This window comes from Triticum aestivum, chromosome 4A (genome assembly GCF_018294505.1).
Source record: "Triticum aestivum cultivar Chinese Spring chromosome 4A, IWGSC CS RefSeq v2.1, whole genome shotgun sequence".
In the NCBI taxonomy this organism is placed as follows: domain Eukaryota; kingdom Viridiplantae; phylum Streptophyta; class Magnoliopsida; order Poales; family Poaceae; genus Triticum; species Triticum aestivum.
In genome coordinates, this window is record NC_057803.1 from 16,685,819 (window position 1) to 16,704,700 (window position 18,882).

Genomic DNA, 18,882 nt, shown 5'->3' on the forward strand with positions numbered 1-18,882 from the left:
AAAGAACTGTGTGGGATGTACATACCTACGGAAATGATTTTCTGGGATTCACCGTGTGGGATGTACATACCTACGGAAATGATTTCTAGGATTCACCGTGTGGGATGTACATACCTACGGAAATGATTTCTGGGATTCACCGTGTGGGATGTACATACCTACGGAAATGATTTCTGGGATTCACCGTGTGGGATGTACATACCTACGAAAATGATTTCTGGGATTCACCGTGTGGGATGTACATACCTACGAAAATGATTGGGTTTCGATGCCTCACCCGATCGCACACGGCCCCGGCCTGGGTCCCAGGAGGGCCTATCCCCGACGATTTCTGGGTCATGTGGGAAGGACACCCTATCGCACACACTCACTTGGCGATGGTTCCAAATGCCGTCGCGGAAAGGGGTTTTAAACTGTTTGTTTAGGACATCGTTGTACCAGTGTAGTTCTGTGTCACCCAAGGTTATAACTGTTGCATGATGAATGCCATCTGACATAATTATCCATCACTTCTCTATTGGTGGCTCGATCCAGCCTCATCGATTACGGTAAGGACGCAATCCCTCATGTCAACGATCCGCCAGTGCATCTCGTACCATGTGTACACGTTCTTGGCCGCGAACTTGAGGTGAGCTTCATCCAGTTGCCGCATTCAGGCCCCATGCCAGGATACGGGATGTATTCTCTTGGCATCCTGCTTCATCTTTTCATAGTAGGGGTCGAGGCGAGTTCAACTAGGGATTCCTTCTTCGTGCTGCTCTAGACCTTGTAGTGGCCAGGGATTTCGGCAAGGTTCTTGCAGACCAAGCACGTAACCTTGAGCGCTTTTACATAGCCAGAGGTTTCCACCATAGCGAACTTGTAGTCGTTGTTGTTGACAAACCCGGCGAAATGGTCACAAGGCTTTGTGGCCATGCAGTATTGGTAGATGAGGACATTATAGTGCACGCACAACTGGGCAACAACAATCTTATGATCTATCCCGAGATGACCGCCAGTGTGCTGGAGGTTGATGTCGACCAATTTGTAATTGTCTTGAGCAAGCAACTGCTCCACAGTGTTAATGTACTCGTCCACCACAGCCGGGGCGATGGTGTACACCATTGAGAGATCCATCTCCCATGCATGGGTGTCCACTTTATACACGCCGAACTCCATTGAAGCGCTGCTAGATATCGTCTTTGTATGTGTCGTCGTGGGTGCGCTTGCTGTGTTGTGGGGCACGATCGAACGGTTGAAGAGAGTAAGGTTATAATGGTCGCGGGAATTAATGGGGAAGCCAGATGACCTAGAGTATCGACACACCCGGATGGCAGTTTTAATTTGCAGCGCATAACTCCATCGTGCCACATGTAACTACATCGTGGCGACGCGCGCGGCGCAACCGCACTCATATGGAGCCCCCAGCGTGATCGTGTGCCGGCCCCAACCACTAGCAGAGCGCACGCAGAGGGAAGCGAGCAGAGGGCTTCGCTGCCGCCTCAATGGCGTGGAGGGAAACTCAATTCAAATCCTAATTTAAAGTCAAAATTCAAATTTGTCAAACATGAAAACTAAGATGTTCAAAGTGTGGCCAATAATCCCTGGTTAATTATCTTGTTGAAACCCATATTTTATAAACTATTTAAATACCCTTAAATGAACTAGTAAACATGCACGTGAATTTGCATGTCTTGGCTAATATTACAGAACATATGTGAGAAACAACATAGACAAAAAGATATTTTGGTAAAATTGGCAAAAAACACGAAACACATTTTCCGAGTGGAGCACGCCGTTCATCATGCTACCTCTTGAGCACTGCGTTGGATTTCCTTGAAGAGGAAAGGATGATGCAGCAAAGTAGCATAAGTATTTCCCTTAGTTTTTGCGAACCAAGGTATCAATCCAGTAGGAGGCCACGCGAGAAGTCCCTAGTACCTGCACAAAACAAATAACTCCTCGCAACCAACGCGATAAGGGGTTGTCAATCCGTTCGCGGTCACTTACGAGAGTGAGATCTGATAGATATGATAAGACAATATTTTTGATATTTTTGTGATAAAGATGCAAAGTAAAATAAAAGCAAAGTAAAAAAGCAAAGGAAATAAATAAGTATTGGAAGATTAATATGATGAATATAGACCCGGGGGCCATAGGTTTCACTAGTGGCTTCTCTCGAGAGCATAAGTATTTTACCGTGGGTGAACGAGTTACTGTTGAGCAATTGACAGAATTGAGCATTGTTATGAGAATATCTAGGTATGATCATGTATATAGGCATCATGTCCGAGACAAGTAGACCGACTCCTGCCTGCATCTACTACTATTACTACACTCATCGACCGCTATCCAGCATGCATCTAGAGTATTAAGTTCATGAAAATAGAGAAACGCCTTAAGCAAGATGACATGATGTAGAGGGATAAATTCATGCAATATGATAAAAAAACATCTTGTTATCCTCAATGGCAACAATACAATACGTGCCTTGCTGCCCCTACTGTCACTGGGAAAGGACACCGCAAGATTGAACCCAAAGCTAAGCAATTCTCCCATTGAAAGAAAGATCAATCTAGTAGGCCAAACCAAACTGATAATTCGAAGAGACTTGCAAAGATAACCAATCATACATAAAAGAATTCAGAGAAGATTCAAATATTGTTCATAGATAATCTTGATCATAAACCCACAATTCATCGGTCTCAACAAACACACCGCAAAAAGAAGATTACATCGAATAGATCTCCACAAGAGAGGGGGGAACTTTGTATTGAGATACCAAAAGAGAGAAGAAGCCAACTAGCTAATAACTATGGACCCGAAGGTCTGAGGTAAACTACTCACACTTCATCGAAGAGGCTATGGTGTTGATGTAGAAGCCCTCCGTGATGGAAGACCCCTTCGGCAGAGCTCCGGAACAGGCCCCAAGATGGGATCTCGTGGATACAGAAAGTTACGGCGGTGGAATTAGGGTTTTGGCTCCGTATCTGATCGTTCGGGGGTACGTAGGTATATATTGGAGGAAGAAGTACATCGGTGGAGCAACAGGGGGCCCACGAGGGTGGAGGGCGCGCCTGGGGGGTAGGCGCGCCCCCCTACCTCGTGGCCTCCCTGTTGGTTGCTTGACGTAGATTCCAAGTCTCCTGGGTCTTGTTCGGTGAGAAAATCACGTTCCCGAAGGTTTCATTCCGTTTGGACTCCGTTTGATATTCCTTTTCTTCGAAACCCTAAAATAGGCAAAAAATAGCAATTCTGGGCTGGGCCTTCGGTTAATAGGTTAGTCCCAAAAATAATATAAAATTGGATAATAAAGCCCAACAATGGCCAAAACAGTAGATAATATAGCATGGAGCAATCAAAAATTATAGATACGTTGGAGATGTATCAAGCATCCCCAAGCTTTGGCTTTTAGGTGTCCTTAGATTACCTTGGGGTGCATATTAGGATTATTTAAGCAAATTACCATGCTATTTAAGACGCTCAAAATAATCTAAGTGAAGTACTAGAGCAAAACTATATAACTCAAATGATATAAGCGAAGCACATAGAGTATTCTAACAAATTCCAAATCATGTATGGCTCTCTCAAAAGGTGTGTACTGCAAGGATGATTGTGGTAAACTAAAAAGCAAAGACTCAAATCATACAAGACGCTCCAAGCAAAACACATATCATGTGGTGAATAAAAATATAGCTCCAAGTAAAGTTACCGATAGAAGTACACGAAAGAGGGGATGCCTTTCGGGGCATCCCCAAGCTTTGGCTTTTAGGTGTCCTTAGATTACCCTGGGGGTGCCATGGGCATCCCCAAGCTTAGGTCCTTTCCACTCCTTGTTCCATAATCCATCAAATCTTTACCCAAAACTTGAAAACTTCACAACACAAAACTTAAAGTAGAAAATCTCGTGAGCTCCGTTAACGAAAGAAAACAAAAGACCACTTCAAGGTACTGTAATGAACTCATTATTTATTTATATTGGTGTTAAACCTACTGTATTCCAACTTCTCTATGGTTTATAAACTATTTTACTAGCCATAGATTCATCAAAATAAGCAAACAACACACGAAAAACAGAATCTGTCAAAAACAGAAAAATCTGTAGTAATCTGTAGCTAGCGCAAGATCTGGAACCCCAAAAATTCTAAAATAAATTTCTGGACATGAGGAATTTATCTATTAATCATCTGCAAAAAGAATTAACTAAATAGCACTTCCCAAATAAAAATGGCAGGAGTTCTCGTGAGCGCTAAAGTTTCTGTTTTTTACAGCAAGATATCAAGACTTTCCCCAAGTCTTCCCAACGGTTCTACTTGGCACAAACACTAATTAAACACAAAAAACACAACCAAAACAGAGGCTAGATAAATTATTTATTACTAAACAGGAGCAAAAATCAAGGAATAATAATAAAATTGGGTTGCCTCCCAACAAGCGCTATCGTTTAACGCCCCTAGCTAAGCATAAAAAGCAAGGATAGATCTAGGTATTGCCATCTTTGGTAGGAAATCTATAAGTGGCTCTCATAATAGATTCATAAGGTAATTTAATTTTCTTTCTAGAAGTGTTCCGTGCCTTTCCTTAACGGAAATTGGAATCTAATATTTCCTTCCTTCATATCAATAATTGCACCAATCGTTCTAAGGAAAGGTCTACCAAGAATAATAGGACATGAAGGATTGCAATCTATGTCAAGAACAATAAAATCTACAGGCACATAATTCCAATTTGTGACAATAAGAACTTCACTAATTCTTCCCATAGGTTTCTTAATAGTGGAATCCGCAAGGTGCAAATTTAAAGAGCAATCATCAAAATCACGGTAACCTAACAAATCACACAAAGTCTTTGGAATCGTGGAAACACTAGCACCCAAATCAAATAATGCATAGAACTCATGATATTTAATCTTAATTTTAATAGTTGGTTCCCACTCATCATAAAGTTTTCTAGGGATAGAAACTTCCAACTCAAGTTTTTCTTCATAAGATTGCACCAAAGCATCAACGATATGTTTAGTAAACGCTTTATTTTGACTATAAGCATGAGGAGAATTTAGCACGGATTGCAACAAGGAAATACAATCAATCAAAGAGAAATTTTCATAATTAAATTCCTTGAAATCCAAAATAGTGGGTTTAGCAACATCTAGGGTTTTAATTTCTTCAATCCCACTTTCATCAAATTTAGCATCAAGATCTAAAAACTCCAAATTTTTGGAATGCCTTCTAGGTAAAGGTGGATCATATTTAGTCCCATCATTATCAAGATTCATATTGCAAAACAAAGATTTAATAGGGGACACATCAATAACTTTTAGATCTTCATCTTTATTTTCATAGGAACTAGAAGAACACGCTCTTATAAAGGCATCTTTGTTAGCACGCATCCTAGCGGTTCTTTATTTGCACTCATCAATGGAAATTCTCATGGCTTTGAGAGACTCATTGATATCATGCTTAGGAGGAATAGATCTAAGTTTCAAAGAATCAACATCAAGAGAAATTCTATCAATGTTCCTAGCCAACTCATCAATCTTAAGCAATTTTTCTTCAATCAAAGCATTAAAATTCTTTTGCGAAGTAATAAATTCTTTAATATTAGATTCAAAATCAGAGGGCATCTTATTATAATTTCCATAAGAATTGTTGTAGGAATTACCATAATTATTAGAGGGATTACTAGGATAAGGCCTAGGATTAAAGTTTCCTCTATACGCGTTGTTACCAAAATTGTTCCTACCAACAAAATTCACATCCATAGATTCATTATTATTATCAATCAAAGTAGACAAGTCATATCATTAGGATCAGAAGAAACACTCTTACTAGCAAATAATTTCATAAGTTCATCCATCTTTCCACTCAAAACATTAATTTCTTCTATCGCATGCACCTTTTTATTAGTAGATCTTTCAGTATGCCATTGAGAATAATTAACCATAATATTATCTAGGAGTTTAGTAGCTTCTCCTAAAGTGATTTCCATAAAAGTGCCTCCCGCGGTCGAATCTAAAAGATTTCTAGAAGCAAAATTCAATCCGGCATAAAAAATCTGTATAATCATCCACAAATTCAAAGCATGAGTAGGGCAATTACGTATCATTAGTTTCATCCTCTCCCAAGATTGTGCAATATGTTCATGATCAAGTTGCTTAAAATTCATAATATCGTTTCTAAGGGAGATGATCTTAGCGGGAGGAAAATACTTAGAGATAAAAGCATCTTTGCACTTGTTCCAAGAATCAATACTATTTTTAGGCAAAGACGAAAACCAAGCTTTAGCACGATCTCTAAGCGAAAAAGGAAATAGCTTCAACTTAACAATATCGTTGTCCACATATTCCTTCTTTTGCATATCACACAAATCAACGAAGCTATTTAGATGGGTAGCGGCATCTTCACTAGGAAGGCCAGAAGACAGATCTTTCATGACAAGATTTAGCAAAGCGGCATTAATTTCACAAGATTCAGCATCGGTAAGAGGAGCAATCGGAGTGCTAATAAAATCATTGTTGTTGGTATTGGTAAAGTCACACAATTTAGTGTTATCTTAAGCCATCGTGCCAATCAAGCAATCCAACACACAAGCAAACAAAGAGCAAGCGGCCAAAAAGAGGCAAATAGAGAAAGAGAGGGAGGATAGAGAGAGAGAGAGAGAGAGAGAGAGAGGGCGAATAAAATGGCAAGGGTGAGGTGGGGGAGAGGAAAACGAAAGCAAATGGCAAATAATGTAATGCGGGAGATAAGGGTTGTGATGGGTACTTGGTATGTTGATTTTTTGCGTAGACTCCCCGGCAACGGCGCCAGAAATAGCTCGTTGTCGGGAGTTGTTGGGGATATTATTACTGGAGGTAAACCGGCCTTATGTAGCCGGGTTGACTCTTTGAAGATTAGAAGCCCATGAAGATGTAAAGATGATGGCACTTTACAGAGGGCCCAAAGGCGGGTTAAAGCCTGTAAATGTAAACCGGCTTAGTCATGTAACTTGTATTGTAAGATAGGAAGGATAGAGACCGAACTGGATACGTTTATGATCCGGCTCGGGACTCTGTAAACCGGCGGGCGTCAACCTATGTATATAAAGGGACGACCCGGCAGCGGTTTAGGGACAGACAACAACAACTCGAGAGCCAGACAAAGCGGATTCTCTCCCTGGCCTTCGAAACCCTAGCAATACCAATCACAACTAGACATAGGCTTTTACCTTCATCGAAGGGGCCGGACTAGTATAAACTCCCGTGTCCCCTTGTCCGGTTTAACCCCTTTAAGCTAACCCGTTGCAATGGCTCCACGACTAAGTCCTTTCATGAGGACATCTGCCGTGACAAACCCATGACAGTTGGCGCCCACCGTGGGGCTATCGCATAATGGTTTTGAGTTCTTCAAGGGCAGCTTCGATGGACTTAAGGGATACGCTGTGGGCCGGATGACGAAGAGTCGTCGCGGCAAACTCTACATCGACAATGCAGGATGGGGTCCCGAGGCCGATTCAATCGAATACGGGTACCGGGTCCCCTTTGGTGGGATTCACGTCTTCATCGGCAAGATCGGCGAACCGGCCCCCGAGCCGGACATCTGCACCGACATCATCGAAACAGCTCGGTGTGCAAGTTCTTCGCCGGTTCAGCCCGAGGCAAGGCATGTTTTCATAGGTGTCATCCATGGATCGGGGTATGAGGATGGACCGGTGTCCGATGGAGAAACCGTAGTCTGTTCTGATGACGAGTCTTCTGAAGAGACTGAATCGCTTTACCAGTTGCAGGACGGCCGGATTGAGGGAGGATCCGAGGGCAATAGTATTCTGGATTCCCCCGGTCTGCCAAACCGGGTTGCCATCTTCATGGCCGGCACACAATCGGCGCCTCATTCATCTACCACCGCAGCAATGCTCTCCGGTTCAACGACGGCCACACCAGCAGGGGCAGGAAGCTCGGCGCCACCTCCATCCCAAGTCTTGTCTGATTTGTTCGATGCTCTGGCAACATTGATGTCCGCGGAGGTGGACGCAGCAGCCAGGGATCAGCACAATGTGGAGATTGTAAAAGTGAAAGATCAGATAGCCCAGGCTAAAGCAGACCTGGCAGCAGAGAACGCCAGGATGGCTTCGGAGCGGGCCGAGTTGGAAGCACAGGCCTACCGGATTAGACAGGATCAGAATGCTTTAGAGGAAGTCATGAGAAGAAGGTATCGATCACGTCTCCCGTCGGTTTATGAGCCGCAGAATCTTTTCAACACGCTAGGTGCAGGAGCTGATAACCAACCCATGCTAAACCGGGCGGGGGCGCCAGGAGCAGGAGCGCCGGTTCAGCCACGCACGATGGACCTGCCTCGCCAGAAAAACGTTGTGCCATGAACGCCGCCCGGGCATTATTCCAACCCGTTGGACAACATTGTGGCCGCCGCTTCATGCCTGGCGGCTCTCCCAACCGATAGCGAGTCACCAGTTGCAGTAGAAGCGCGTCGGGCCAGGGATCTCCTTCAAACAACACTAAATCAACAGCAAGCATATTCACACAGCCGTGAGAGGATTCATTCCACTCCCCGTCCAAGCCGGAGTTATATCATACACATGGAGGACGAACCGGCCGTGTCCAGTAGTGCACGTCGCCGAAATTCGCCATGAGGGAACAACCCGGCCGGGGGAGGTGCTAATGCGCAAGATGTTGTGGACCATGGCCACGCACGTCGAGAGGCTGAGTTGACAACTCGACACGGGGCACAGCAGCATACTCTGGTTCACCCCATGGCCTCCGTGGAGCTAGGGGTGATGTTCAGTTCCTTAGGGGTACCGTGTTTGACTCCCGCTTTGCGTAATGTGAGACTGCCCAAGGATTTCAAGGGACCTCGTAAGGTGCCAAATTACACCGCCGATTTGCAACCAGAGGCGTGGGTGGAGAGCTATGAGATGGCAATGGAGATGTTAGATGTGGATGAGGCGGTGTGTGCTAAATATTTCACCATGATGTTGGAAGGAACAGCTCGCACTTGGTTGAAGAGCTTGCCGACCAACTCTGTTGGATCATGGGCCAAACTGAAGCACCGGTTTATCCAGAACTTTAAGGATACGTGTAAGCAGCCAATATCAATTGTAGATCTGGCCGCTTGTGTCCAAGAGGAAGGGGAGTCCATGACCCATTGGGTCAAACGGGTCTCGGTGATTTTGCATTCATTAGATCGTATCAATGCAGACACCGCGGTGTTAACGTTAGAGGGCAATTGCCGTTTCAAACCATTAAAACAGAAGTTGGGAAGGCTCAAACGTCAATGCAATGACATGTCAACACTCATGGCCGCTTTGGTTAAATATGCTGATTCAGATAATACCAAGGATCCGGATTCAGAGGAGGACAAACCGGAGAAAGGTAAGAAGAACGGCAATGCCAAAGGCCAACAACATAATCCGGCAGGCCATGGAAATGCTGGTAAGCGCAAGGTCGACAGTAGCTTGGACTTTGTTGCAAATACCAACGCGCGGGAGAATGGCCAGCGCTGTAAAGGCAAGCAGCCCCAGAGGGGTGGAGGTCCAGGCAACAATTTGGACTGTTTGTTAAATCAGCCCTGTCCAAAGCATGGATCAAAGGAGAAACCGGCATCACATCTCTGGAAAGATTATTATATCATGCGGGATTTCAAGAATTCCAATATGTTCCAATATGACAACGGCCCACCCGGCGGTTCAGGAGGAGGTTTCCACGGGCCGGGTTACGGAGGTGGTGGTTCCGGTTCAGGGTTTCCAGGCAACCAAACCAGACACGTCAATGAAGGACACCAAGGCAACCAGGGAGGCTACAACCATCAGGGGAGTCAGCAGCAGCAGCAGTCGGGTTATCAGAGCAATCCCAAACAGCTGAACAGCGGGCAATATCATGTCTTCACTACTAGTTTGTCCAAACGTGATCAGAAGCTTCACAAAAGGGCAGTCAACTCTGTTGAGCCGGCAGTACCTCAGTATTTACGCTGGTCTGAGCAACCTATTTTGTGGAGTAGAGATGATTACCCGCCCCGGGTTGATAATCCAGGTCATTTGGCCTTGGTGGTAGCCCCTCAAGTCGGGGGATACAAGTTCACTAAAGTGCTCATGGATGGGGGAAGTAGTATCAATATTTTGTATTATGATACGTTCCGCCGTATGGGGTTGACATATAAGGATCTTAAACCATCAAATACGGTCTTTCATGGTGTGGTGCTTGGTAAGTCTGCATATCCTGTTGGTAAGATAGCTTTGGAGGTAGCTTTTGGAGATGACTACGATTCAAGGTTAGAAACTTTGACATTTGAGGTGGTAAAGATCAAAAGTCCGTACCACGCCTTGTTTGGGCGGCCGGTTTATGCTAAGTTTATGGCAAGGCCATGTTATGTTTATCTACAACTTAAAATGCCAGGTCATAAAGGGACTATCACAGTACATGGAAGTAGAAAGATTGCTTTGGAGTGCGAAGAAGGCGATGCGGCTTATGCGGAGTCGGTTTGTGCCACGGAGGAATTAAAATTCTATAAGGAGCAAGTTGATCTGGCAGACATGACCTCTTTAAAAAAGCCAACCACAGAACATGATCCAGCGTTGAAGTTCAAATCGGCTACAAACGTTAAAATGGTTGACTTTGTTTCTGGCGATTCATCCAAACAGTTCAGCATCAGCGCTAACCTGGACCCCAAACAGGAAAGCGCGCTCATCGAGTTCATCCGTGAGAATCGGGACATCTTGGCATGGAAACCTTCTGACATGCCAGGTGTACCGAGGGAACTCCCTGAGCACACACTCAACATTGATCCTAAGTTCAAACCGGTCCGGCAGTTCCTCCGCCGTTTCAACGAAGAGAGACGCAAGGCTATAGGTGAAGATGTAGCCCGTCTGTTGGCTGCTGGGTTTATTGTCGAAGTTTTTCATCCAGAGTGGTTAGCCAATCCGGTGCTAGTTCTGAAGAAAAACGGCACTTGGCGCATGTGTGTGGACTACACGGATTTAAACAAAGCTTGCCCTACAGACCCCTTTGCTCTCCCTCACATTGATCAAATAATTGATGCTACGGCAGGTTGTGACCGTTTTTGTTTAATGGATGCTTACTCTGGTTATCATCAGATCAAAATGGCGGTTAAGGACCAGGAGAAAACAGCCTTCATAACTCTCTTTGGAGCCTTCTGCTATGTTTCTATGCCCTTTGTGTTGGGGAACGTAGCAGAATTTTAAAATTTCCTACGCATCACCAAGATCAATCTATGGAGTCATCTAGCAACGAGGGAGAGAGGAGTGCATCTACATACCCATGTAGATCGCGCGCGGAAGCGTTCAAGAGAACGGGGTTGATGGAGTCGTACTCGACGTGATTCAAATCACCGATGACCTAGTGCCGAACAGACGGCACCTCCGCATTCAACACACGTACGGTTAGGAAGACGTCTCCTCCTTCTTGATCCAGCAAGGGGGAAGGAGAGGTTGATGAAGATCCAGCAGCACGACGGCGTGGTGGTGGATGCAGCAGGATCCCGGCAGGGCTTCGCCAAGCGCAAGCGGGAGGAGAGGTGTTATGGAGGGAGAGGGAGGATCCAAGAGCAAGGGGTGCGGCTGCCCTCCCTCCCTCCTCTTTATATAGGGGCCTTGGGGGGCGCCGGCCCTAGGGAGATGGATCTCCAAGGGGGCGGCGGCCAAGGGTGGCTTCCCCCCCAATCCAAGTGGGGGGCGCCCCCACCCCTAGGGTTTCCCAACCCTAGGCGTAGGGCAGGCCCAAGGGGGGCGCACCAGCCCACTATGGGCTGGTTCCCCTCCCAACTCAGCCCATGGGGCCCTCCGGGATAGGTGGCCCCACCCGGTGGACCCCCAGGACCCTTCCGGTGGTCCCGGTACAATACCGATGACCCCCGAAACCTTCCCGATGGCCGAAACTGGACTTCCTATATATAAATCTTTACCTCCGGACCATTCCGGAACTCCTCGTGACGTCCGGGATCTCATCCGGGACTCCGAACAATTTTAGGGTTACTGCATACTAATATCTCTACAACCCTAGCATCACCGAACCTTAACTGTGTAGACCCTACGGGTTCGGGAGACATGCAGACATGACCGAGATGCCTCTCCGGTCAATAACCAACAGCGGGGTCTGGATACCCATGTTGGCTCCCACATGCTCCACGATGATCTCATCGGATGAACCACGTGTCGGGAATTCAACCAATCCATATACAATTCCCTTTGTCAATCGGTACGTTACTTGCCCGAGACTCGATCGTCGGTATCCCAATACCTCGTTCAATCTCGTTACCGACAAGTCACTTTACTCGTGCTGTAATGCATGATCCCGTGATCAACCACTTGGTCACATTGAGCTCATTATGATGATGCATTACCGAGTGGGCCCAGAGATACCTCTCCGTCATACGGAGTGACAAATCCCAGTCTCAATTCATGCAAACCCAACAGATACTTTTGGAGATACCTGTAATGTACCTTTATAGTCACCTAGTTACACTGTGACGTTTGGCACACCCAAGGCACTCCTACGATATCCGGGAGTTGCACAATCTCATGGTCTAAGGAAATGATACTTGACATTCGGAAAAGCTACAGCAAACGAACTACACGATCTTTGAGCTATGCTTAGGATTGGGTCTTGTCCATCACATCATTCTCCTAATGATGTGATCCTGTTATCAATGACATCCAATGTCCATAGTCAGGAAACCATGACTATCTTTTGATCAACGAGCTAGTCAACTAGAGGCTCACTAGGGACGGTGTGGTCTATGTATTCACACATGTATTACGATTTCCGGATAACACAATTATAGCATGAACAATAGACAATTATCATGAACAAAGAAATATGATAATAACCATTTTATTATTGCATCTAGGGCATATTTCCAACAGTCTCCCACTTGCACTAGAGTCAATATTCTAGTTACATTGTGATGAATCGAACACCTGAAAGTGCAACTATCCCTAGGTGGTTTTGGATCCTCAGCTACTTTCCCACTTCCACATATGACCTAAACCCTAAGCCAAACTCGGTCCTACCGATTCTTCCTATCCGGCGCCACCGAGTTTCACTTGTCATTAGCCACTGCCAAACCCTAGCAATTCGGTCCTACCGATAGGGATCTCGGTCTCACCGAGATGGGGTTGCAAACTCTCTGTTTCCCTTTTGTAACTTTTCGGTCCCACCGAAAGAGCGAATCGGTCCCACCGAGATTGCAATGTAAACTCAGTGTTTCCCCTTTGTAACTTTTCGGTCTCACCGAGTTCCACTCGGTCTCACCGAAAGAGCAAATCGGTCCCACCGAGTTTGCCTGACCAACTCTCTGGTTAGCTAGTTACCAAATTCGGTCTCACCGAGATTACGTTATGCCCAAACCCTAACTGAATCGGTCCTACCGAGTTGCATGTCGGTCCCACCGAAATCACTAACGGTCACTAGGTTTACATTTTCGGTCCGACCGAGTTTATTGATTCGGTCCCACCAAGATTGGAAAACTATGTAACGGTTGGATTTTGTGTGGAGGCTATATATACCCCTCCACCTCCTTCTCATTCAGTGAGAGAGCCATCAGAACACACACACCATTCCAACTCATATGTTCTGAGAGAAAACCACCTACTCATGTGTTGAGACCAAGATATTCCATTCCTACCATATGAATCTTGATCTCTAGCCTTCCCAAGTTGCTTTCCACTCAAATCTTCTTTCCACCAAATCCAAATCCTATGAGAGAGAGTTGAGTGTTGGGGAGACTATCATTTGAAGCACAAGAGCAAGGAGTTCATTACCTACACACCATTTGTTACTTCTTGGAGAGTGGTGTCTCCTAGATTGGCTAGGTGTCACTTGGGAGCCTCCGACAAGATTGTGGAGTTTAACCAAGGAGTTTGTAAGGGCAAGGAGATCGCCTACTTCGTGAAGATCTACCGCTAGTGAGGCAAGTCCTTCGTGGGCGATGGCCATGGTGGGATAGACAAGGTTGCTTCTTCGTGGACCCTTTGTGGGTGGTTGCTTCTTTGTGGACCCTTCATGGGTGGAGCCCTGTGTGGACTCGCGCAACCGTTGCCCTTGGGTGGAGCCCTGTGTGGACTCGCGCAACCGTTACCCTTCGTGGGTTGAAGTCTCCATCAACGTGGATGTAGGATAGCACCACCTATCCGAACCACGGGAAAAACATCCGTGTCTCCAATTGCGTTTGAATTCTCCAAACCCTTCCCTTTACATTCTTGCAAGTTGCATGCTTTACTTTCCGCTGCCAATATACTCTTTGCATGCTTGCTTGAATTGTGTGATGATTGCTTGACTTGTCCTAAAATAGCTAAAATCTACCAAGAACTAAAATTGGGAAAAGGTTAAGTTTTTATTTGGTCAAGTAGTCTAATCACCCCCCCCCCTCTAGACATACTTTCGATCCTACAACACCCATGCAGTTCTGGTGTTGATCATGTTTTGCTCTAGGGAGAGGTTTAGTCAACGGATCTGCCACATTCAGGTCCGTATGTACTTTACAAATCTCTATGTCTCCATTTTGAACACTTTCACGAATGGAGTTGAAGCGACGCTTGATATGCCTGGTCTTCCTGTGAAACCTGGGCTCCTTGGCAAGGGCAATAGCTCCAGTGTTGTCATAGAAGAGAGTCATCGGGCCCAACGCATTGGGTATGACTCCTAGGTCGGTAATGAACTCCTTCACCCAGACTGCTTCTTGTGCTGCCCCCGAGGCTGCCATGTACTCCGCTTCACATGTAGATCCCGCCACAACGCTTTGCTTGCAACTGCACCAGCTTACTGCCCCACCATTCAAAATATACACGTATCCGGTTTGTGACTTAGAGTCATCCAGATCTGTGTCGAAGCTAGCATCGACTTAACCCTTTACAACGAGCTCTTCGTCACCTCCATACACGAGAAACATATCCTTAGTCCTTTTCAGGTACTTCAGGATATTCTTGACCGCTGTCCAGTGTTCCATGCCGGGATTACTTTGGTACCTTCCTACCAAACTTACGACAAGGTTTACATCAGGTCTGGTACACAGCATAGCATACATGATAGACCCTGTGGCCGAGGCATAGGGGACGACACTCATCTTTTCTCTATCTTCTGCCGTGGTCGGGCATTGAGCCGTGCTCAGTCTCGTACCTTGCAATACAGGCAAGAACCCCTTCTTTGACTGATGCATTCTGAACTTCTTCAATATCTTGTCAAGGTACGCACTCTGTGAAAGACCAATGAGGCGTCTCAATTTATCTCTATAGATCTTGATGCCTAATATATAAGCAGCTTCTCCAAGGTCCTTCATTGAAAAACACTTGTTCAAGTAGGCCTTTATACTTTCCAAGAATTCTATATCATTTCCCATCAACATTATGTCATCCACATACAATATGGGAAATGCTACAGAGCTCCCACTCACTTTCTTGTAAATGTAGGCTTCTCCATAAGTCTGCGTAAACCCAAACGCTTTGATCATCTCATTAAAACGAATGTTCCAACTCCGAGATGCTTGCACCAGCCCATAAATCGAGCGTTGGAGCTTGCACACCTTGTCAGCATTCTTAGGATCGACAAAACCTTCCGGCTGCATCATATACAATTCTTCCTTAAGGAAACCATTAAGGAATGCCGTTTTGACGTCCATTTGCCATATCTCATAATCATAGAATGCGGCAATTGCTAACATGATTCGGACGGACTTCAGCTTCGCTACGGGTGAGAAAGTCTCATCGTAGTCAACCCCTTGAACTTGTCGATAACCCTTAGCGACAAGCCGAGCTTTATAGATGGTCACATTGCCATCCGCGTCTGTCTTCTTAAAGATCCATTTATTTTCTATGGCTCGCCGATCATCGGGCAAGTCAGTCAAAGTCCATACTTCATTTTCATACATGGATCCTATCTCGGATTTCATGGCTTCCAGCCATTTGTCGGAATCTGGGCCCGCCATCGCTTCTTCATATTTCGAAGGTTCACCGTTGTCTAACAACATGATTTCCAAGACAGGGTTGTCGTACCACTCTAGTGCAGAACGTGTCCTCGTGGACCTACGAAGTTCAGTAGCAACTTGATCTGAAGTTTCATGATCATCATCATTAACTTCCTCTCTAGTCGGTGCAGGCACCTCAGGAACATTTTCTTGAGCTGCGCCACTTACCGGTTCAAGAGGTAATACTTCATCAAGTTCTACTTTCCTCCCACTTATTTCTTTCGAGAGAAACTCTTTCTCTAGAAAGGATCCATTCTTGGCAACAAAGATCTTGCCTACGGATCTGAGGTAGAAGGTATACCCAACCGTTTCTTTAGGGTATCCTATGAAGACGCATTTTTCCGACTTGGGTTCGAGCTTTTCAGGTTGAAGTTTCTTGACATAAGCATCGCATCCCCAAACTTTTAGAAACGACAGCTTAGGTTTCTTCCCAAACCATAATTCATACGGTGTCGTCTCAACGGATTTCGACGGAGCCCTATTTAAAGTGAATGCGGCAGTCTCTAAAGCATAGCCCCAAAATGACAGCGGTAAATCGGTAAGAGACATCATAGATCGCACCATATCCCATAGAGTGCGATTACAACATTCGGACACACCATTATGCTGAGGTGTTCCAGGCGGCGTGAGTTGTGAAACTATTCCACATTTTCTTAAGTGTGTGCCAAATTCGTGACTCAAGTATTCTCCCCCACGATTTGATTGCAAGAACTTGATTTTCTTGTCACGTTGATTCTCAACCTCACTCTGAAATTCCTTGAACTTTTCAAAGGCCTCGGACTTGTGTTTCATTAAGTAGACATACCCATATCTACTCAAGTCATCATTGAGGGTGAGAACATAACGATAGCCACCGCGAGCCTCAACACTCATTGGACCGCACACATCAGTATGTATGATTTCCAATAAGTTGGTTGCTCACTCCATTGTTCCTGAGAACGGAGTCTTGGTCATTTTACCCATGAGGCATGGTTCGCACGTGTCAAATGATTCGTAATCAGGAGACTCTAAAAGTCCATCTACATGGAACTTCTTCATGCGTTTGACACCTATGTGACCAAGGCGGTAGTGCCACAAGTATGTGGGACTATCATTATCAACCTTACATCTTTTGGTATTCACACTATGAATATGTGTAGCATTACACTCGAGATTCATTAAGAATAAACCATTCACCATCAGAGCATGACCCTAAAACATATCTCTCATATAAATAGAACAACCATTATTCTCGGATTTAAATGAGTGGCCATCTCGAATTAAACGAGATCCTGATACAATGTTCATGCTCAAAGCTGGCACTAAATAACAATTATTGAGGTTTAGAACTAATCCCGTAGGTAAATGTAGAGGCAGCGTGCCGACGGCAATCACATCGACCTTGGAACCATTCCCGACGCGCATCGTCACCTCGTCCTTCGCCAGTCTCCGCTTATTCCGCAGCTCCTGCTTTGAGTTACAAATGTGAGCAACCGCACCGGTATCAAATACCCAGGAGCTACTATGAGTACTGGTAAGGTACACATCAATTACATGTATATCACATATACCTTTAGTGTTGCCGGCCTTCTTGTCCGCTAAGTATTTGGGGCAGTTCCGCTTCCAGTGACCACTTCCCTTGCAATAAAAACACTCAGTCTCGGGCTTGGGTCCATTCTTTGGCTTCTTCCCGGCAGCTTGCTTATCGGGCGCGGCAACTCCCTTGCCGTCCTTCTTGAAGTTCTTCTTACCCTTGCCTTTCTTGAACTTAGTGGTTTTATTCACCATCAACACTTGATGTTCCTTTTTGATTTCCACCTTTGCTGATTTCAGCATTGAATACACCTCAGGAATGGTCTTTTCCAACCCCTGCATATTGAAGTTCATCACAAAGCTCTTGTAGCTCGGTGGAAGCGACTGAAGGATTCTGTCAATGACTGCATCATCCGGGAGATTAACTCCCAGCTGAGTCAAGCGGTTATGCAACCCAGACATTCTGAGTATGTGCTCACTAACAGAACTATTTTCCTCCATCTTACAGCTGAAGAACTTGTCGGAGACTTCATATCTCTCGACCCGGGCATGAGCTTGAAAAACCATTTTCAGCTCTTCGAACATCTCGTATGCTCCGTGTATCTCAAAATGCTTTTGGAGCCCCAGGTTATAAGATGTAAAGCATTCCGCACTGAACGAGGGAGTAATCATCAGCACGTGACTGCCAAGCATTCATAAAATCTAGGTTCTGTGGGACAGGTGCGTCACCTAGCGGTGCTTCTAGGACATAATCTTTCTTGGCAGCTATGAGGATGATCCTCAGGTTCCGGACCCAGTCCGTATAGTTGCTGCCATCGTCTTTCAGCTTGGTTTTCTCTAGGAACGCGTTAAAGTTGAGGACAATGTGGGCCATTTGATCTACAAGACATATTGTAAAGATTTTAGACTAAGTTCATGATAATTAAGTTCATCTAATCAAATTACTCAATGAACTCCCACTCAGATAGACATCCCTCCAGTCATCTAAGTGAAACATGATCCGAGTTAACTAGGCCGTGTCCGATCATCACGTGAGACGGACTAGTCAACATCGGTGAACATCTTCATGTTGATCATATCTTCTATACGACTCATGCTCGACCTTTCAGTCTTCCGTGTTCCGAGGCCATGTCTGTACATGCTAGGCTCGTCAAGTCAACCTAAGTGTATTGCGTGTGTAAATCTGGCTTACACCCGTTGTATTCGAACATTAGAATCTATCACACCTGATCAACACGTGGTGCTTCGAAACAACGAACCTTTGCAATGGTGCACAGTTAGGGGGAATACTTTCTTGAAATTATTGCGAGGGATCATCTTATTTAAGCTACCATCGTTCTAAGCAAATAAGATGTAAAACATGATAAACATCACATGCAATCAAATAGTGACATGATATGGCCAATAACATTTGCTCCTTTTGATC

The 18,882-nt window shown here is 45.2% G+C and overlaps 1 protein-coding gene across 1 annotated transcript in view; it reads right to left on the reverse strand.

Annotated features, from left to right (window-relative positions):
• Positions 1 to 759: 759 nt before the first annotated feature.
• The window catches only part of LOC123083700 (uncharacterized), a 28,270-nt gene continuing 10,147 nt past the window's right edge, over positions 760 to 18,882 (reverse strand). The window contains exon 3 of the mRNA XM_044505657.1: positions 760 to 1,288. Coding sequence (XP_044361592.1) covers positions 760 to 1,288 — 529 coding nt within the window. The remainder of the gene's footprint in view (positions 1,289 to 18,882) is intronic.